We start from the raw sequence: 23131 nt of genomic DNA, 5'->3' as shown, positions 1-23131 counted from the left end.
GTTGTCAAACTGCCGATTAAAATGAAATTTTGGAACATCCACTTGATGGACCATCTTAAGAGGTCATTAATGCATTAGTTAGATAGAGATATCCAAGATGGCGAAGTTATTATAAGAATTCAAAGACTTCGAACGGCCACCTCACTTGCGGATGGAAAACCTAAACGTTGGTCGGAGGAGGTAAAAAATGACACCAACGTTATGGTGATGATGCATGGAATAGAAGAAATTATTTTGACAGTTGTAATTTCTTAGATATGATGTTGCGTTAAGTAGTTTAATTCATGTTAAGAAGATTTCGATTTGTTGGAACCAAGATGATTAATGAAAAAAATCGTTCAGACCTAAAAATAAATTACATAGTGTGCGTCATATTTTGACTCTAAAATCATTAGAGTTCACCATGTGGAACTTTTTAATAGCTCGCACATATTCGTCTTTTGAACGAAATTTGTCTCCCTCTTTTATTTGTTCATCTGACGGCACAGACTGGTTGTAGAATATATGTGCTGATGGTTCATCTTCGTTGAAGGTAGTGGACCTTGATCGCCATCTTCAGAATCATCATTCACCATGTTATCAACTTCTAGTTTTGGTTGTTCTTCTTCTTCGTCAACAACACTGACTTCAGCTTGTTCATCGTCAATGGGATCCACAACTTGTGACACGGGTGCCTGTGACATTTGAGGATTTTGTAGCAAAACGTACAGCTCAATCGAGTTGTGCCCAGAATATTAATGATTACAAAACATATTCTGAAGATCTTCGTCATCTTGAACCTCCACCTGATAATATTTTATTTGGTTCTTGCCAAATATTACAAGATCCTGGTAGAAGATTTGTGAAAGCGGACTTCGTTCAAGTTTGACCTCTAGTCGTTTTTTTCAATACGAAACATTGGCTTTTCTGTTTAAACAAAACCGAATATAATCGGTGTTGCGAAACAAAATAAATCTTGTTGTAATCGTTTATTTTACTTCAGCAGGAAATTCCTAAACAACGAGTTATTAGAAGAGGGTGGAGACGGGAAAATTAGATCTTGTTGTAATAGTTTATTTTATCGACTATTCGACTATGTAATCATGAATTTTAATTAATATTATCAATTTTTTACTTTTATTCTTAAATGATTTTTATTATTAAAAAAAGAAGATATACACCCATGCGCCAAGTCATCTGGCGCATGCTCCTAAATTTCGCATGCATGTGCTAAATGAGATGGTGCCATGTGTAAATTTTGCATGCATGCGCCAAGTCAACAGACGCCTCCTCACTAAATTTAGGTGCATGCGCTATTTGAGATGGTGTGCATGTTTGGATCATTTCTAAGACTTGATTATGTAAATAATTTTTTTTTTTAAATATGATTATTGATGATGTATATTTTTTTCAATATCTAATTATTTCAAACAAAAAGATAAATTTGGACTTCGAACTTAAAGAGGGGAGCAGTGCATTTAAGTCTATTATTATTTAATTAACCATTTTTACCTTAGTAATTTGGAATTTATTTGTAGCTCAAAATGTAGCAGCTCAATAACTTGGTTAAACCGTTTGTATTAACCCACGACCCATGTTAACCCAACCTATTTAAACCGATTACGAAAATGAACAGAAATAGGTTTATATATCTAAACGGCAGGTTAACTTGGGTGTGGCTTTTGGGCCCGAAACCGTCCCACCCGGCCAATGTAGAGTACCTTCAAATGCTTAACCATTATTTAATTTTTGTTTCAGCTTTTTAACGTCAACTGTTTACATATGATTTTTCTTTTTATAGTTATATAATATAAAAATATCCATGTGTGATGTAAGTATGCCTGAAACTGAAATTCACCAAAAAAAAGAAAAAAAGGAGAGCGCAGCATACTACGTAGCAGGGTGACAATTTTTTATTTTAATCGTCAGCTTAGGTTTATCGTCTTTACATGAACCTGAAATTTCAATATATTTTAAATTTTAAGTATGTGATGTAGTTTATTATCTTCTCGCTCCATTTAATTCAACTTTCAATACTTATCATTCATGACAAATTATATAAATGTATAAATTTATCTTTAATATTTGTATTATTATTATTACTACATATAATATAAATAGAAATATGTTAATAAGTAAATAAATAATTAATTTTAAAATTAGAATAAATCTTATAAAAATTGATTAAAAAAACTCAAGAGACTTTTATATTTAAGGATAAATTAATTTTTTATGAACTAAAATAGAAAGCTTAGAAATGCTTTATCAACAAAAAGAAAAGTCAATTGATCAGTCAACATCAACTACACATTATTAAAAGCATAGCCTTAAAAAACTAAACTTCAACATAACGTTATATGAAAACATAAGCTATATGTTTATTCAAGAGTCTATAAATACCAACCTCACAGCATCTCACTAAACCACACTCAAACTTTTGAGATAAGTAAGCTCAATCATCCCTAAAATATCAACACAATGGAGCTTCATATTTCCTTCGTTATTGTTCCCTTTTTTCTATTGTTCCTATTTCATTTGCTATCAAAATATTTCAACCCAAAAACAAACAAATTGCCACCTGGTCCAAAGAAATTTCCTTTCATTGGTAACCTTCATCAACTAGCCATGTCTAAGAAACTTCCACATCATGCTCTAGGAGACCTTGCTCATAAATATGGACCTCTAATGCACCTTCAACTTGGTGAAGTTTCTACTATAATTGTATCATCTCCAAAATTTGCAAAAGAAGTAATGAAAACACATGATCTTGTTTTTGCCAATAGGCCAAAACTTCTTTCTTCTGAAATTATGGCTTATGGCTCAAAAGATATTGTGTTTTCTCCATACGGTGATTTTTGGAGACAATTGAGGAAAATATGTGTCTTAGAGCTTCTAAGTACTAAAAGGGTTCAATCTTTTTCTTATATTAGAGAAGATGAGTCTACAAAGATGATACAATTGATTCAATCATCAGCAAACTCAACAATTAATCTCACTAGTAGAATTTTATCGATGGTGAGTAACGCTATTGCAAGGGCGGCGTTTGGTGAAAAATCACAAGATCAAGAGGAATTTGTTGTATTGGTTAAAAAGGTTATAGATTTGACTAGCGGACTTGATATTGATGATTTGTTTCCTTCAATTAAACCATTACATATGTTAACTGGGATGAGATCTAAATTGGAGAAATTTCACAAGCGCGTAGACACTATCACAGAAAACATTGTTAGACAACATCAAGAAAAGCGATCAGGAAAAGAAGACAACAATATTGATGTTGAGAATGAAGATCTTGTCGATGTTCTTTTGAGAGTACAAAAAAGTGGTAACCTTGATGTCGAAATAACAACCAACAACATCAAAGCTGTGATTTGGGTAAGTAACATTGAACTAATTATCTAATTCTTTAAATATAACCGTTTGTAAATAAGAATATTTATTTATAATCAGTGGTGACAATAAATCAGATCGATGAACAGATACATATAACCTAAAATAAGTTAGACTAACGACAGGTCAAACCTTTTTTAAATAGAAATATATTAGAAGTGTCACATCGACATTGATTATAAATATTTTTTTCTACCATCGAAAATATTTATAAAATTTGGATTTTCGATGATATTTCAGGATATATTTGTTGCTGGAACTGATACAACTGCAACAACAATATTGTGGACTATGTCAGAACTGATGAAACACACTAGTGTAAGGAAAAAAGTACAAGATGAATTAAGAGAAGTATGCAAAGGAAAAGAAACAATACATGATTCTGATCTACAAGACTTATCATATTTAAAGTTAGTAATGAAAGAAGCATTGAGGTTACACCCACCTTCTCCATTATTGGTCCCTAGAGAAAGCAGTGAATTAACCATCATTGATGGATATGAAATACCAAAAAATACTAAACTTATTATCAATGCATGGGCTGTGGCAAGGGATCCTGAATATTGGAACGATGCTGAGATGTTTATTCCAGAGAGATTTAATGATAATTTAGTTGATTTTAAAGGGAATAATTTTGAATTTATTCCTTTTGGAGCTGGAAGAAGAATGTGTCCCGGTATATCATTTGGTTTGGCTAGTGTTATGCTTCCTTTGGCTTTATTGCTTTATCATTTTGATTGGGAGCTTCCAAATGGGATGAAACCTGAAAATTTGGATATGACTGAACATTTTGGAATGGCGGTTGGAAGGGAGAGTGACTTGTGTTTGATTCCTAGTGTTTATGTCATCTGATTCCACAGGAGTCAAGTTAAATATCTAGTCTTGTGATATGTAAAATTTCAACAATAAAAGTTCAACCTTGGTCTTGTTGTATTATAATAAAATGTGATGTGGTCTTTGTATTGCAGCTACAATGGTGTCTACACTGATTCTGCTTCCTTTATTGGAGAGATCTAGCTTTGTCCTGATTCTGATTCCTTGCTCTCTATGTTTGGCACCCCTTGTATTTTTGGTGCAGTTTGTTTTGTTGGTTCTTTGTAACTTTTTGTTGTTTGTTGTTGTTTTGGTACTTTTGGTCTAGATGGACACTCCTTGTGCCATTTCTTTGTGGTGATTTATGTGTACTTTGGTCGTTAGTGCCTATTTCGTTTTCATTTATATATTTTATTTGCTTTTAAAAAACCCATAAATGCATTGATTGTAAATCATATGGTAATCAAACCACCAACAGATGTATCAGGATGCATTTGCAAGATATCATATATTGTACTCATACATATCATTATAATATATATATATATATATATATATATATATATATATATATATATATATATATATATATATATATATATATATATATATATATATATATATATATATATATATATATATATATATATATATCCTCTTTATTCATCATAGATTTATAGACTAATCGGAAAATTCTGATATATTTTAAAAGTAACTTCGTTATACTAAGTTGTAATAATTTTTTTCCGAAAATGTTAAAAAAATACCGACATTAATCGACATTGTTTTTAAAATTAAATAAATATGTTGATATTAAAATAAAAGTAATTTTTTTTAACATATTTTAATAAATTTACAATACTTTACACAAAAAGTTTAAACACTTAAAAAATTATTCAATGATTTTATAGAAACAAACACTTTTTCTATATAAAAATAGTTATATTTTAATCACAAGTGATTATCATAAAAACACTTAATTTGACATGTTTTTAAAAAAAAGCCTTTTTATGCAAGTAAATATTGATAACATTTTTTATATGAAAAGTACATGTTAGAATTAAATTAATAACGATTAATCATATATACACTGTAGCGCGGATGCCGCATAGTCATACATGTATATGCATGTATATAATTAAAAGATCTAAAAGTTGATTTTAGAAATCCATGAAGGTTAAGAGACAAACAAAAAATATGTGATGATTTGTATACAATTCTTTATCAATTGGTACTTCTAAGGCCTTGACCAAATACTCCTTTAGTTGAGGGGAAGAGATAAACGGCTTGTGTGCAGTATATTAAGGATCATAGCCTATTGTTGCACCCCAAAATTTGCCCACATATTTATTTCATTTGGCTTATGTATTTGCATTTATACGCATCTCTTCCATTAGGTCATATAACACATCATGCATCATTAATCAATAAATTGGGCATGGGATCGAGGATCTTTAGAGGACATGGTCTCATTGGTGCTTAAAGACTTCTTATCTTCATATTCAAGGTGCTTACCTCAATCAAGTTGAAGCTAAGGTTTCTTATGGATGAGAGTTACTAAATTCTGCAAACTTGATTCACTTGGTTCTCCCTTTGAGCAAGGTGCACAAGATTAGGGTTTATTTCCCTTTGCTTGAGCTATTACTGGGATTATCATAGGTTTTCCGTACAATGGGCTCTCCCTTTGTCACATGGTAATTAACAAGCTTTCATGGATTAAGATTTCATTCAAGGACTTGGAATTTAAGGACTAAGATCACATTGAGTTGGTTAACACTGGATCATTCTTGAATGTGAACCTTTGATGAGCTCTTTTGAATTTAGAATGGAGGGAGATTTGGAGTTTTCGGTACCATTCCAAGCATTGGGAATCCTTAAGCAAAGAGGTTGACTTTTTTTTCAATGACGATAATCATAAGGGTATAAAGTGCGGAATAAATTAAAGAGAAGGTCACGTGAAAATTCAAAGTGGAATGCAAAGTCGGAAAAAAGAAGATTCAAACTTTATTTGAAGATGTTTTGTCCATTACAATTTACATCCACCAATAGTTCATCCTTCAAAATTCGAGTTCAACTTCATTCAACTTGGTCTCAAATTAGGCTTATCATTCAAAGTCCTTAACAAAATTACAAATTACACAAAGAGAAATACAAAGAGAAATGCAACAGAAAACTAAAGGAGAAGTCATGAAAAAGATCTTAAATATATGCTTGAACATCTCCACATTGCTAATACTTCTTCAAGCTTCCATGGCCCATACCCTCACGTCTTCGTGTGGTTTCGATCCGTCTGAGCACAAGAGACAACCTACTGCCAGCCCTGCATAAAATTCAAAAAGGAATAGCATAACAGAATAGAGTAAAAAGCTAACAGACAATCGAAATAAAGGCAATTATTCAAAAAAACAATGCACACATCCAGTCATGTTCACAATACATACATACATTACCATATACCAAACCGTTCCACACTAACTTAACCAACAATTTCCAGCAGCTCACATTAAAAAGAAAAAATACTGCATCCTTCAAACCAAGACCTGCATAATCCAGAAGAAAACCATTCCCAAAAAGTGTCAAAACCAATAATATAAAACCACTCCACATTCAAACATTCAACTTCTAACAATTCAGCCCTTCAAAACTATCAGTCAGCATACACAAACACTCACTAACAAATAACAGAACCAGTTCATAACTAACCCAAAACCGATTCAGTTACTAACCTAACTGTCTAACAGAATTTCAACCAATGGCTAACAGAAATAACTGAATCAAAACAGAAAAATGAGAGGGAGAATTCAACCTGGATGCTTCTATAAAATCAGGGCCTCCACCTTCATTCACCTTCGACACCTTATCACTCTCTCCATAACCACCATTTCACACACACCTTCATAATCTTCATCACCATTACATCACTTCTTCCCTCTTTTTTCCAAGCTTCACCTTTATCATCATCTTCTTCTCTCAACTCATCTCCTTCAAACAACCACCATCATCTCTGAACCTCAATCTTCACCTCTGCTCTTGGATCTTCATCATAGTTTCATCATCATCTTCATCTTTGTGCCAATCTTCATCGCACTTTCATCATCATCTTTCTGGTGCTGCAAAAACAAATTCGAGAGAAAATGATAGCAGAGAGGAGAAGAAGATTGATAACAGAAAGAAAAGGAAACTCGCCTCTATTCATTGAATCATAACAGAAAGTGTAATAAACTTGAACCTTCATTCATCTTCTTCGATTCAACCTCCAGGAACTCTCATCATCTTCAATCTTCGTTCAGGCTTCAACACCATCACCATCCTCAACTGAACAACAGCATTCGCGCAAAGTAAGAGAAGAAGAAGAAGAAATCGCAAAGATAAGAGATCGGAGAATCGAGTAATTACCTGAGGAGTCATCCTTTCGCGTTTACCCCGCACCTCCTCCGCGTCGAGCTACAAATTCTTCTCTCTGACCTGCGGTCCTTCAGCGATTGATCTTCGATCCAGAATTTAGGGTTCGTCGTTCCCTTCTCTCCGATTCAGACAATTGAAGCTTCCTCCCAAGAAATTGATGGTAGGTTCGGGCTCAGGGCGAGATTTTAGTTGGAGTTTGTGTTTGGATTGCATCGATTCGAAGTGGATTGGTGGTTCGCGGTGAGAAAGTCGCCGGAGGCGCCGTTCGCTCGCAAGTGAGAGGAAGAAGACTCGTTCAGAAAACTCCAAGGGTCACATTTTCTGAACCCTAATCCCCTTTCCATTTTATCTATTTTATTTTTATTTTATTTCTTCTAACTGTAGTTTTAATTCATTTTCTTAATTTTCTTTTAATTGAATAATATAATCTGAATGAATTGGATTAAGGCCAAAATGCATTGGGTCATATGAAATGCTGACTGCACCATCCTGAGGCCCATGTGCACCCCCTATCCTTTTTCTGATTCACAAAAATAGCCTTGGGCCAACAATAAATGGGCCTGCGCCATAGTTACTAGACTGCACCATAATTTCAGTTTAACACCCCTGACTCACAATTGATAGATTTTAGGTCTTCTTACTTAGTTTTTTACTAGATTTTTAGATAATAAAAAGCATAAAATCATAATTTTCTCATTAGTTTTTAGATAATAATAACATTTAGAATCATAATTTTTTGTTCGATTTTTAGGAGATAAAAAATGACATAGAAAACAATAAAATTGTTAGTTTTAGGTAATAATTTTTTTAACATAGTTAGGCTTGAATTAGATTTCCCTTATTAATAAAATCTCATAAAAATAATAGTATTTTTTAGGTTAACTTTGTACTAATTCTTGAATTGTTTTTTGTATCATTTCCATGTCATTTTTGTATAATCGTTGCTTGATTTTAGCCATATTTTTAGCCCATGTTATTAATACCATTTGTATGATCCTCTTAGAATATATCCCATTAGCATGTTAACATTAGACTTAGAATTGAAAATTAGATTAGAGAATAGGTTAGTGCCCCTCTTTCATTTCTTTTTCTTTTTCAACTCTAAAATACTTAATAAAAAAAAACCTGACAAAGATCACACTGTGACTTTTCTGATGTGTAGTGAGAAAGAAATGATTGGGGCGTAGGCCCTGATGTACGTTCTTTCTCACATAGTAGAAAAGAAATGATTGGGGTGTAGGCCCCGATGTACGTTCTTTTCTACTAAACGGAAAAGAAATGATTGGAATGTAGATTTCAGTGTATTTCTTAACCGCTGTTTAGAGAAACGATTGTGGCGTAGGCCTCGATGTGCATTCTCTAAATATTCAAACTCTTTTCTTGGTGTGATCTAAGTCGCAAAGTAAATCTCCCTTAAAAAAATACCCAACCAAAAACATTTAAAACACTTAATAAAGGCTCGAATTAAAACAAAGTGACGAAGTGGTGCGAAACCTTGTATTGGGTTTTGTTCATCATGTAGTTACATAAAAGACACAAACCCAAGTTCATTTTCTTTTGCCTTGTTAGGCACCTAAGAACAAGTTAAGTCCTTTCCAAAACTAGGCGTATAAGTCTCCAAAGGTCGAGCATCGTGGATTGTGACCTTAACCGCTGTTCAACTAAAAAACACAAAACAAATGGAAACTATGGAGCCGAACTACGGTCGTTCTGATTCCTAAAAAGGATACGTAGGCATTGGGTCGCGGGGCCTAAGCGAACACACTTGTAAATAATCCTTCTTTTCCCCGTATTTCTTTTGCATTCACTCGCATTTAGGTTTAGACATTAGATACACCCTTTAGATAGAAACAAACGTAGGTGGATACCATCGAGTACGATGGGCGTGAGGGGTGCTAGCACCTTCCCCTTGCGTAACCGACTCCCGTACCCCGTTCTCTGGTCGAAAGACCTTGTTCTTGTTCTGAGTTAGGTTATCTGGTATTCCTTTCCCGCGATGGGATAAATATATTGGTGGCGACTCTGATTCCATTTTTCGCGGTAGCGACAGCTATTTATGAAGTGATGACTAATTATGATTCTTATTATTTTGAAATGGGTCATTCTAACTTTCACTCATATTTGAGTCCATATCCAATTAGTTAATTAATTAATTTCTAAATAAAATCTAATTAGCCTTTAACTTTATTTGATCACTTAATTATTTAAGATATTTAATTTTAAAATATAATTAATATGATTACAAAATATATATATCCACATAATAATTATGAAAATATTAAAATAATATAAAAAATATTCAAAATCTCTCATTTGATATATATATATATATATATATATATATATATATATATATATATATATATATATATATATATATATATATATATATATATATATATATATATATATATGAGACGTATCAAATGAGAACTTAGGTTATTATGAGAACTGAGAACTTTTAATAACAACCATACAATTTACAGTTCTCATTTGATATGTCCCCTATATAGGAATCCCAATGTTATTTATCTTTAGATTTCAACTTTACAATCTAGTCCACCTCATACATCAATAATGGGACCATCGTGGCTGCGTCACTGACGTATAACGTGATGGAACCCATACGACAACCATATGAATATACTTTAATGAAGATAATAGGTAAAATGATGTTGTGTTGATTCCTCAACATAAGGCTAATTTATAAAGAAGGACTACAATAAATTTTCTCCTTATTGGAAAATAAAGGAATATAAACAAACATAATGGAAATTTCTAGAAAACAATAAAAAAATATTGATGTATTTTCCATTCCCCCCTCCCCCCTTAAATTGGTGCATAGATATCTATCATGACCAACTTGTCTCTCAAATGCTTAAAGGTAGGTCTTACCAAACTTTTTGTCATGATATATGTAGTTTGCTGACTTGAAGTCACAAAAGGTATGCATATGATTCCAGCATCTAACTTCTCCTTTATGAAGTGTCGATCAATCTCAATATGCTTAGTTCTGTCATGTTAAACTGGGTTACGAGCTATGCTAAAGGGAGTTTTACTGTTAGAGTACAATTTCAATGGAAGCTCAATTTTCATATTAAGTTCTTCTAGGACTCCAAGGATCCATAATCCTTCACAAATACCTTGTGACATAGCTCTAAACTCGGCTTTTGCACTACTTTTTGCTACAACTCCATGTTTCTTGATTCTCCATGTCACAATATTACCCCAAACATAGGTACAATATCTAAAGGTTAATCTTCTATCTATGACTAAACTGACCCAATCATCCTCAGTGAAGATAAACACATTTCTTTCACTACTATTCTTAAAAATTATAACCTTTTTTTTGGGATTTCCCTTCAAATATCTCAGTATCCTATAAACTTCCTCAAGATGTTCCTTGAAAGGAGAATGGATAAATTGACTTACTACACTAACTGAGAAAGCAATATCAGGTCGGGTGTGTGGCAAATAAATCAGTTTTGTGACCAGTCTCTAATATCCTACAGTATCAACATGAACACCACCTTCTCCCTAAAAGTTTAGCATTAGGATCTATATGGGTATTTGTAGGACAACATCCACTCATTCATGTTTCTTTCAATAAGTTTAGAGTTTATTTCGACAGTGAAACCACAATACCATTCTTTGACCAAGCAACCTTCATACCAAGAAAATATCTCATGAGTCCCGAGTCCTTGATTTTAAAGTCTACTGATAATTTCTCTTTTACTCTTGCCAATTCAACTGTATTGTCTCTAGTAAGGACAATATCATCAACATAAACAATAAGGGAATCAAATTTCCCATCTTGGGAGAACTTTGTGAACAAGGTGTGGTCAACATGTCCTTGAATGTACCCTTGTTTTTTCATGTAGTGAGTGAACTTTTCAAACTAAGCTCTAGGGGACTCTTTTAATCCATACAAATACTTATTTAGTTTGCATACATTTGATCAAGATTTGTTTTCAAAACCGGGAGGAATGTCCATATATACTTCTTCTTCTAAATCGTCATTGAGAAAGGCATTTTTAACATCTAACGGTGTATGGGTCAATTCAGGCTAGCAACAAGAGATAGATGAATTAATAAATGTTGAATTTTGCAACAGGAACAAATGTCTCTGAGTAGTGTATACCATATGCTTGAATAAAGCCTTTAGCCACCAAGCGAGCCTCGTACCTTTCAATTTACCCATCAAAATTATACTTCACAATTAACACCCATCTGCATCCAACTATCTTCTTGCATCGTGGTAATGTCGTAATACTCCAAGTTTTTTTCTTTTCAAGAGCGTTCATCTCCTCAAGCACAACTTCCCGCCACTTTGGAATTTCTAGAGCAACCTGTACACTTTTTGGAATTTCTACATTAGACAATTTTAAGGTGAAGGCAGACAAAGATGAAGACAAATTCGAATATGATATAAAATTAGACATGAGGTGTTTAGTGCAAGATCTAATAGGTTTTATAATGGTAACAGGATCATCTATATCAGGATACAAAATACGAATCTTAGAAACAGAGATAGACTTATCTTTCTTTTTCTTAGGAGTCCCTGGTTCAAATTTATAACAGTGTTGAGGTGTGGACTGATTCCTTCCTTTGTGGTGATTTTACACAAAAAATATCCCCTTTCCAAGTCATGTTTCCTAAATCAAATATGCTTTCTTGAAGTGATTCACTATGACATTTAAATTAGATCATAATTATCATTGTTTTTCAAGACTCTCATTGTTTTCTACATGAAAAAATGTATACTCGAATTTAAAATGGTCATTTTCTCTTAGTGCAAAAATATAAGTCTCAAAACTTGTGGTACAAACAAAAATAAATTATTTAAACAACTCATGTTCTCGATTTAAAACTCTTGGTGCAGAAGTTTATTTATAATCTCTTTATATGACATTGTTCAAAGTTTAAATTGCATTAATATTTTTTTTATCAATACATCTTTAATCATGTTGCATCTGTTTATACCATCTAAACTAAATTTTCTTACACAAATATTATGCATTTGTGTAAATAATATGAATAATTTTTTAAAAAATCATTCATATTAAAAATGCATTTGTAAAATAATATGAATAATCAACAAACTTTATTTTCCAAACAACTTTTTTAAATATGTAATTCTTTTAGTTGTTTTTGTCCTTTGCTTTTTTTGTTTGAAATCAAGGATTATATAAAAAACTCCAACCATTCGAGATTACAACACCAAAAAGCCAAAAGCAAGAAAATTACAAACTGATTGAAACTAACTTAAGTAAAACAATGGGTTATTGCTAAACTCATAGAAGTTATAATTGGAATGAGTAATTTTCCCGATATACAACCACCTCCACACAAGAGTTTTACAACTCCAAACCACATCTCTCGAATTCCACGAACCATTGTTGAAGACTATATCGTTCCTACGCATCCACAAAGTCCACAAAATAGCTAACCAAACGGTACCAACTTTAGCAATTTTGACTTTCTTAGACCGGCAAAAAGAGCTCCAGTACATAAAACACTCCTTAAAATCTACCCCGATTTTATAAGGTAACCCAATCCACTTGGCCATCTCTCTCCAAACCATACTGGCATTTCGGCAAAAAAGAAAAGAGTGGAGAAGAGATTCATTATATTCGGCACAAAAAACACAATCCAAAATCGAGGTAGTAGCAATGATACCTTTAATCAAAAGATAATCCTTAGTTGGAACTTTATTGATGAAGCACCTCCAACCAAAAGCCTTCACTTTCAAGGGAACGTCAACCTTCCAAATATCTAAGAAAGCCGAATCGTAACGGTTAACCGGACCACAAGAAACAAGAGTATTACAAAGATAATGGTAGCTTCATGCAAAATTATAATTCTGTTTGCTTATCCGATAGTCTTAGAATTTAAAATTGCATTAATAATTTTAATTCTGTTGTATCTTTTTTTTTGTGTAAGCAAGATATATTAATAAACGGAGAACTAAGGGTTCTCCAACCTGTTTACACGAGAGAACGGGAAAACCCGACAAAAAAGAAAATTACAAAACCAATTACGGCTACGACAAAAAATGCAAGGGATCCTTGCAAAACTCGTAGAAAGAGTAATTGGGGTGCGTAATTTTCCCGCAAAAAGACCATCTCCACGCCAAATGCTTTACCCTCCAAACGGTATTATTCACATTCCAAACTTCCTTCCGGAAACAAGCACCATTCCTAACCAACCAAATGGTCCAAGTGGTGGCAAGCCACACCACTCCCAACTTCCTATGTTTAACTTTTTTGCTATGAAAAAACAAGTGCCAATCCATAAAATTCGATAAACACTCACTTTCTACCCTATCCCTTTTACCAACCCAATTAGCTATCTCACTCCAAATATTTTTCACCACCAAACAACTAAAAAATAAATGGGAACTAGATTCCAACCAATCATCACAAAAAAATCACTTTAAATCATCCAAAGGAAAGGAAATACCTCGAGTCTTCAATGAATGTTTCACCGGTAGCCTATCAAGAAAAAGCCTCCAACCGAAAGCCTTAATTTTGAATGGAACATCCAACTTCCACAACAACCCAAAAGCTTCATCATTCCTATTAGATGGGCCGTGATGAATACGAAGATTATTGTAGAAAGTGTAACAAGATGCAACCGAAAAAACCTTATCTTCGGAATTGTCCCATTCAATGTAATCCTTTCCCTCCTTCCCACCTTTGAAGTCCTCCAAACGCCCTAATAAATCCGCCAAAACCTCTTCCAATCCGAGATCTCCCACCTCTAACTCCGACACACCGAGATCTCCCCAAACCCACACTCCGTCCTTCCAACCTCCCATGGCCGCTACCGACACAAACTTTAACCGAGAAATGCCGTACAAATCCGGGAACAAATCCTTCAAAGAAATAACATTTAACCACCTAGCCTCCCAAAAAGGGGTAGCATAACCATTGTGGACGGAAAACCTACAAGAATCAACCAAAGGGTCACGGAAAGAGTAAGAAATAATTTTTTGAATATCTTTCCACCAAAAAGAGAATTTAGTAGCTTTCTTGTTACTTCCGCCTCCGAACATATTTGAAGTCATGTCTCCATACCGCGAGTTCAAAATTTTAAACCACAAAGAGTCTTGTCCTTGAATAATCCTCCATCTCCACTTGTTAAGAAGAGCCATATTGAACAAATTGATGTTTTTGACCCCGAGACCCCCTTTATGCATTGGAAGAGTAACATCATCCCACCTTACCCAATGAATCCTTCTTCTTTCCTCTACTCCTCCCCATAAAAATTTGCTTTGAATACTAGTGATATTCTTAGCCACCTTTCTCGGAATCTTGTAAAACGAAAGAGTGAAAATAGCCAAGGAACTCAACACGGACTTTAGAAGAGTAATCCTACCACCTAAGTTTAGAAACCGATTCGACCACCCTTCCAACCGATTCTTTAACTTAGCCATAAGAGGATACCACGTAGCTTCTTTTCGCGGATTGAAACCAATAGGAATACCAAGAAAGTAAAAGTTGCTTTCTTCTAATTTGCAAGAGAAGAAATGAGAAACCGCCTCTAAAAAGTGAATATTCGCATTAATACCTATCAACTTGCTTTTATTGTAATTAATTCCAAGCCCCGACACAAGTTCAGAAGCCCGGAGCACCGCCCTTAAAGCCCACACATGATTCCAATTGCTCTCCCCAACAATTAAAGTATCGTCCGCGAATTGAAGCAAATCCACCGAACAAGATCCATTAATCAACAAACTTCTAAAATGCCCTACTTCAATAGATTTTCTCACAAGTCCCGAAAATCCCTCCGCCACCATAACAAAAAGAAAAGGAGAAAGAGGGTCTCCTTGTCTTAATCCTCTACTCACCACAAACTCCTTAGTCGGGCAACCATTCACCAACACCGACATATTACTATTAAAGACAAGTAAATCCATCCATTTCACCCATTTTTCACCGAATCCCATGCACTTTAACATATATTTCAAAAAATTCCAACTTACCTTATCGTAAGCTTTTTCGAAGTCCACTTTGAATAAAATGCATTCCTTACCCTCCTTTCTCGCATAGTCCACCAACTCGTTAGCTACCAACACCCCGTCTAACAAATGCCTACCGGGAACGAAAGCACTTTGACATGTGGAGATAATGGAATTCAAAACCCCTTTTAATCTTCCCGCCAATAACTTCGCCACCACTTTATACAAACAACCAACAAGACAAATGGGTCTATAATCATCTAATCCGATCGGATTTTTAGACTTCGGAATTAAAGTTAAAAAAGAGGAAGTGATTACCTTAGAGATGGGTTTTCCAAGGAAGAAGTAATTAAAGAAATTGATGAAATCTTCTTTAATAAAGCTCCAACATTTCTTGATGAAGAGAAAAGAATAACCATCCGGCCCCGGACTCTTAGTGTCTCCACACTCCCACACCGCCCTCTTAATTCCACTTTCAAGGAATGGTTTCTCTAACTCCTTCGCCTCTTCACTACTAATAGACTTGAAAGATATGCCATCTAGAACCGGTCTCACTTCCTCCGTTTCAATGAATTTCTTCCCAAAGTGATTGTAGACCTCCTCCCTAACCTCCTCCACCGACTCCACCATGGAACCCGATGCAATAATCGGACCGATATGATTATGACTTCTTTTACTCTTCATAACCTTATGGAAATAACGACTATTGGAATCACCTTCTTTTAACCATTTCAAATTAGATTTTTGGAGAAGCATGTTCTCTTTAATTCTCAAGTTCCGCCAAAAACTACTACATGCCTCTTTTCTAGCCTCCACACTCTCTTCGAAAGAAGAATAATCAATAGAATTAGGGAAAGAAGCTAACCTTTCATCACCAAGATTGATATCTTGAACTCCTTTGTCTATCTCCAAATCAATCTTACCGAAAACTTCCTTATTCCACTTCTTAAGTTTATCTTTTAGTCTTCTAAGTTTCTCTTTCAAAACGTAATCGGCTCTTCCTTCCACTTTCAAAGACTTCCACTCTCTTTCCACAAAAGGAATAAAAGAATCGAAAGAAAACCATTCATTATTGAATTTGAACGGTTTTGGACCCCAATTACACTTATCCGCCATGATCCAAATCGGGCAATGATCCGATATATCTCTATCACCAATCAATTGACCAATAACCTCCCACCTATTCACCACCTCGTTGGAAATCAAAAAACGGTCAATCCTACTCATGGACTTACCATCTCCGCTATACCACGAAAACTTCTTCCCTTTGCACGGAATATCCACCAAGGAGCTTTTATGAATGAACTCCGCGAAGAGTTCCGACTCCTTCTTATACCCACCTCCCACTCTCCCTTTTCTTTCTCTACCATTCTTTATAGCATTAAAGTCTCCACCTATTAACCATTCCCCATCGGTATACAAACTCATCAAGTCTAGCAATCTCTCCCACAAGGCCTTCTTCTTGGACAAATCACAAGAAGAGTAAACGTTGACCACGTAATAATTATCCTCCTTCCAACAAACTTTCAACCCCAAAAAACCTTCCCCCTTAAAGCTAAATAAAACATCCATACTACTTTTCTTCCAAAGCGTAATCAAATCGCCCGACCGTCCCTCCGAATTAGAATAAGAAAAACCCATCTCCGATTGTCTCCAAAAACTATTAGCAAACTCCTCTGTCATATTGGTAATCTTAGTTTCTTGCAAAAGAAAAATATCCGCTTTTCCTTTGTTTATTAAAGTACTAATTCTCCTTCTTTTGAGCTCATTAGCTCCCCCTCTTATATTCAAGGAACCGATAATCATCGAACCACTTTCTTAGGCTCCTTCCTATTCTCCGATGATTCATCGTTTCCCTTCACCAAATCCTCAATCCTCCTAGCAAGATTGTTCCTACCTTTTGCGTCAACCACCCCTAAAGCCACAACCGCCTCCAAAAATTTGTCTCCACCATCCTTTTTAAGAAAATCCCATTGTCTATAATTGTTCCTACAAATGTCCGACGCCTCTTGTTGATACCCATAGCACGAAGAAGAGACCCCTCCATTGATTTCTTTTAGATTCTTGCCCGTTGGATTGTCAATTCTCAGCTTAGTCCTACTATTGCCGTGAACACATCCAGCCTTTTTGAGTTTCCGCCCCTCTGCCTTGCTACTACAAGCCAATTCATCCATAGACCTGTACCTAATCTTCTTCCTCACAGCATTAAATCTCCCACCCTTCAGAGTACAACAAACCTTGGACTGGGACGAAACACCACATTCCTCCTCGTTCTCTAACGAAATTGGCATCAGCACTGTCCTGGAAACAACTTCACTGCCAGCGGGAAACAGGTCCTCCTTAACCGGCCTAGAGTAGCCTTCACTGTTATTTTCTGAACCCTGAGAACCAAACCCAGACTTCCTGCGCATAGAAACAGTGATCCCACCATGATTGGCTTCACACTGAGTGCCCAGAGAAAAACCTCTAACATTATCAATGGCTGCATCGAAGATGCCCCTGACCTGCATATTTTCCTCCTGAGTCACCTTCTCAATTGGAGGTATAACCGCTTCTGAATTCCTCTCCGCCTCCGTTTCAGTCTGTAAACCACCGGCTGCTATAACCTTACCGTCCTCCAAACTCTTATCAGAAAACTGCTCTATACTGTCCGATAAACATCCTTCTCTTCCATCGTGGTCACTCCACCATCCTACAACCGAGTCGGAAGAACTGCTAGCACATGACGTAACGGCCGGATTCTTAGAACAAACTCTAAACTGACCTTGTGCATCTTCTCTCACAAAAAGAATAAAATCCCTTCCATCAAGATTAATAGACACAGACTCAGGAAAATGACAAGCTAAAGGCACATTAATCATAATTCTCGCGACGTCGAACGCGTCTCCTTTGGCCGTAGATTCATCAATACAGATGAATCTCCCCCAACGTCCCGCCAATGCCGTAAAGAAATCAGAGCTCCAAGCATGGAGAGGAACTCCAAACACACGAATCCACACATCTCTACTCTGATCCACCGCGCCAGGATCCCATTTTTTAATTTCCGAAAACCAACTTTTCCACCATACCTCACCGTCCCCGATCAAGTCTTCAATGAAACCCACCTCACTTTCCTCTAACAAGCACCAATTGCTACCCATAGGTGACACTTTAACGGCAAAGACTCCTTCCATTTCGAAGTGAGTTTGGATGCTACGCGCTGAACCGGGGATACGGACTTTGCCCACGTAAGCACTCGCTAATCTGCCTTTCAAAGCCTCCGATGATTTATGCACCAGAAACTTCGCCGCCATAGTCGGTACTTTAAATTCTTGTTTACCACCCACAACCTCCGCATAAGAGTACCTCTTCCCAACATCAGGCCTAAGCTTACCCCCTTTAAACGATTGAAACCTGTTAAAAGAAGTGCCAAACTTACCACTAACAGGGTCCTCTTGGTGTAGGTTAGCTCTCCTGGACAAATCCCTATTAAACCTTGGAAGATTAACATGGATCTTTTTGCCTCCAATGATGATATTGTCCAAACGCACTGCAAATAGTCTGCCATCGGTGACCCCCGCAAAACGAGCAAAACCAAAACGTTTCCCCAACGAGTTCCTCCTCGGTGATATCGTCACCTCAACCACAGAACTATAACACCCAAACAGCTGATACAAGTCCAAGGCTGTTGAACCCTCTGGAAACTCAGATACAAAAAGAGAAGTAACCTCATCATGTTCCCCATGTAGACCAGATGAATTGCGATTCCGCCCACCGAAGGGAAAGGTATCCCATTTCGGACCAAACCGTTTCTTGTAAGAAACTTCTGTCCAACCACCACGTTTCATCGAAACCGGACCCCAAAGGAGAAGAAAGAAAGGGGTTAACCCAGATCCGGTACAGAGAGAGAGCAAAACGAAAAGAAAAGTAGCCACCAAGCAGAGAAAACCAAGCGTGAAATTTCTCAAGACCAAATCAGAGCTATAACAACCCACCTCCTCAATAAGGTCCCTGACCCTAAGGGCAGGAGTTTAAACCGAAATTGAAGAGATGATGCTTAACCCTAACTAGTCTCTTGAAACCCCACCGGAAGGTGAAACCCTTGTTTCATTTTTCATGTTTGGTATCTCTATCAGTGATTTATAGGGAATGAATATAAGCTCGTAGTAAAATTGAGTTAATTCACAGCTACATTCAATTTTTTATAGAGAAAAGATTTTCAAATGCAATATAGTTCCAGCTGAATCCATTAGGTACATCTGAAAAGCCAGGTTGAAAGCTTCAGAAGGGAAAGATACTGATTAAGATGACTTTTCTGTTGTATCTTTTATGCAACCTAAACTAAATACTCCTACATAAATATTAAATAATTATCTATTAAAAATAAATTGTAAAATTATATAAAATAGAAAAATGTACTACTTCAAACAAATTTTTCAATATTAATAGTTTAATCAACCATCATTAACTTACGTCTCTTCAAATGCTTAACCATTATTTAATTTTTGTTTCAGTTTTTAACATCAACTGTTTACATATGATTTTTTTTATAGTTTATATAATATATATTCGTTGACTAGTTATCATGTGTGATGTAACTATGCATGATATTCACCAAAAAAGAAAGAGAGCAGCATGCAACGTAGCAGGGTGACAATTTTTATTTTATCGTCAGTTTAGCTTAATCGTTTTTAAAAGAACCTGAGGTTTCAATATATTTTTAAGTATGTGTGATGTAGTTTATTATTATCTCACTCCATTTAATTCAGCTTTCAATTTTAATTATATTGATGACAAATTTTATAATGTATAAATTTATCTTTAATATTTGTATTAATATTACTACATATGATATAAAATATTATAATATAACATAAATAGAAATGTGTTAGTAAATAAATAGTTAATTTACATTAAAATTAGAATAAGTCTCATAAAAAGTGATAAAAAAACTCATGAGAATTTTATATTTAAAGACAGATAATTTTTTTTATGAACAAAACTAGAAAAGTTTGGTCAGCAAAAAGTAAAGTCAATAGATCAGTCAACATCAAATAGACATTATTAAAAGCATAGCCATAAAAAACTAAACTTCAACATAAGGTCTATATGAAAGCATAACAATCTATATCTTTATTCAAAAGTCTATAAATACCAACCTCATAGTATCTCACTAAACCACACTCAAACTTTTAAAGTTAAGTAATCAATCTCCCCTAAAATATCAACACAATGGAACTTCATCTTTCCTATTTTATTATTCCCTTTTTTCTATTGTTCCTATTTCATTTGCTATCCAAATATTTCAACCCAAAATCAAACAAATTGCCACCTGGTCCAAAGAAATTCCCTTTCATTGGTAACCTTCATCAACTAGCCTTGTCAAAGAAACTTCCACATCATGCTCTAAGAGACCTTGCTCATAAATATGGACCTTTAATGCATCTACAACTTGGTGAAATTTCTACCATAATTGTATCATCTCCCAAATTGGCAAAAGAAGTCATGAAAACACATGATGTTGTTTTTGCCAATAGGCCAAAACTTCTTTCTCCTGAAATTATGGTTTATGGCTCAAAAGATATTGTGTTTTCTCCATATGGTGATTTTTGGAGACAAATGAGAAAAATATGTGTGTTAGAGCTTTTAAGTGCTAAAAGGGTTCAATCTTTCTCTTATATTAGAGAAGATGAGTCTATAAAGTTGATACAATCAATTCAATCATCAACAAACTCGACAATCAATCTCACTAGTAGAATTTTCACCATGGTGAGTAATGTTATTGCAAGGGCGACGTTTGGTGATAAATCAAAAGATCAAGATGAATTTGTTGAATTGGTTAAAAAGGTTGTAGAATTGTCGAGTGGACTTGATATTGATGATTTGTTTCCTTCAATTAAACCGTTACATATGTTAACCGGGATGAGATCTAAATTAGAAAAATTTCACAAACGCGTAGACACAATCATAGGAAATATTGTTAGACAACACCAAGAAAAGCGATCCAAAGGAAAAGAAGACAACACAATTGAAGTCGAGAAGGAAAATCTCGTGGATGTTCTTTTGAGAGTCCAACAAAGTGGTGACCTTGATGTAGAAATAACAACCAACAACATCAAAGCTGTGATTTGGGTTAGTAACTTTGAACTAATATAATTCTATGTAGATGATCAGTTGACCACTAACAAATAAGAACATACTCTATAATTAAGGTTGACAATAAGTGAGATCGATCGACAGATACTTATAACATAAAATACGTTAACGCTAAGGCCAAGTCACATTATAGAAATATATTAGAATCCCACATCCGTGTTGACTATATATATATATATATATATATATATATATATATATATATATATATATATATATATATATATATTCTATTTTTGAAAATATTTATAAAAATTTGTATTTGTTGATGATATTTCAGGATGTATTTGTTGCTGGAACTGATACAACAGCAACAATAATAATATGGACTATGTCTGAACTGATGAAAAACCCTGGGGCGAGAAAAAAAGTACAAACAGAATTAAGAGAAGCATTCAAAGGGAAAAAAACAATACATGAATCTGATCTACAAGATCTATCATATCTAAAGTTGGTAATGAAAGAAACTTTAAGGTTACATCCACCTTCTCCTTTATTGGTCCCTAGAGAAAGCAGTGAATTAACCATCATCGACGGATATGAAATACCAAAAAATACTAAAGTTATTATAAATGCATGGGCTGTGGCAAGAGATCCTGAATATTGGAACGATGCTGAGATGTTTATTCCAGAGAGGTTTGATGACAGCGATGTTGATTTTAAAGGGAATAATTTTGAGTTTATTCCTTTTGGAGCTGGAAGAAGAATATGTCCTGGTATGTCATTTGGTTTGGCTAGTGTTATGCTTCCTTTGGCTTTGTTACTTTATCATTTTAATTGGGAGCTTCCAAATGAGATGAAACATGAAGATTTGGACATGACTGAACATTTTGGATTAGCGGTTGGAAGGAAAAGTGAGTTGTATTTGATTTCTAATGTTTATGTCATCTGATTCTCTATAAGTTAAGTTAAATATATTGTTTTGTGATAGGTAAAATTTCAAAAATAAAAGTTCAACATTAGTCTTGTTATATAATAATAAAATGTGACAGTAAATGTCATGTTAATAAATAGTTATATAAAATTATGTGTAGGTTTGCAAGTTTGAATCCGTGATATATTTTATTTATTCACTTTTTTTTTACCAATTTTTTATTTTTATTTATTCACTTAAAGTTGAAATTTTTCGCCAAACCACAAAAATACTTGACAGAGAAAAACGTGACGTTAAATTAGTCTTAAATTGAGGACGACGTTATGTGGTTGCATTTGCAACATATATCATATAATAGTATTCACATACATACTAATATAGTATATTCCTCTTTCTTCACTTTTTTTATAAACAACTTTATATTCAAACTTAGAGTACTAGGGGTACTCGAACCCGAATATAAAAATACAAAGAAATCACCCCTACAGAGATAACAATCCTACTTAAATATAATCCAGAAGATATTTAGACCACTCATAGAAATTACAATTAAGTCTCTTTGTTCCTATTTG

The 23131-nt window shown here is 34.6% G+C and overlaps 2 protein-coding genes across 2 annotated transcripts; both read left to right on the top strand.

Moving 5' to 3' along the window:
* The first annotated feature begins 2420 nt into the window (after positions 1 to 2420).
* LOC131646824 (cytochrome P450 71D8-like) lies at positions 2421 to 4647 on the top strand. Its single transcript, XM_058916781.1, has 2 exons — positions 2421 to 3354; positions 3610 to 4647. Exons 1-2 carry the CDS (start codon positions 2458 to 2460, stop codon positions 4219 to 4221), a joined length of 1509 nt encoding a protein of 502 aa, XP_058772764.1. The 5' UTR covers positions 2421 to 2457; the 3' UTR covers positions 4222 to 4647.
* Positions 4648 to 20735: 16088 nt separating this feature from the next.
* Positions 20736 to 22707, top strand: LOC131646823 (cytochrome P450 71D8-like). The gene is made up of 2 exons (XM_058916780.1): positions 20736 to 21661; positions 21966 to 22707. Exons 1-2 carry the CDS (start codon positions 20762 to 20764, stop codon positions 22575 to 22577), a joined length of 1512 nt encoding a protein of 503 aa, XP_058772763.1. The 5' UTR covers positions 20736 to 20761; the 3' UTR covers positions 22578 to 22707.
* Positions 22708 to 23131: the final 424 nt, after the last annotated feature.

This window comes from Vicia villosa, linkage group LG2, assembly GCF_029867415.1.
Source record: "Vicia villosa cultivar HV-30 ecotype Madison, WI linkage group LG2, Vvil1.0, whole genome shotgun sequence".
In the NCBI taxonomy this organism is placed as follows: domain Eukaryota; kingdom Viridiplantae; phylum Streptophyta; class Magnoliopsida; order Fabales; family Fabaceae; genus Vicia; species Vicia villosa.
This window is presented reverse-complemented; position numbering and strand designations above follow the sequence as displayed.

What these genes read in the sequence shown, in the direction of transcription:
- LOC131646824 (XM_058916781.1), top strand. Translation starts at nt 2,458, where the DNA reads ATGGAGCTTCATATTTCCTTCGTTATTGTTCCCTTTTTTCTATTGTTC. An exon ending in ACATCAAAGCTGTGATTTGG is followed by an intron (nt 3,355 to 3,609) that starts GTAAGTAACATT and finishes ATGATATTTCAG; the next exon opens with GATATATTTGTTGCTGGAAC.
- LOC131646823 (XM_058916780.1), top strand. Translation starts at nt 20,762, where the DNA reads ATGGAACTTCATCTTTCCTATTTTATTATTCCCTTTTTTCTATTGTTC. An exon ending in ACATCAAAGCTGTGATTTGG is followed by an intron (nt 21,662 to 21,965) that starts GTTAGTAACTTT and finishes ATGATATTTCAG; the next exon opens with GATGTATTTGTTGCTGGAAC.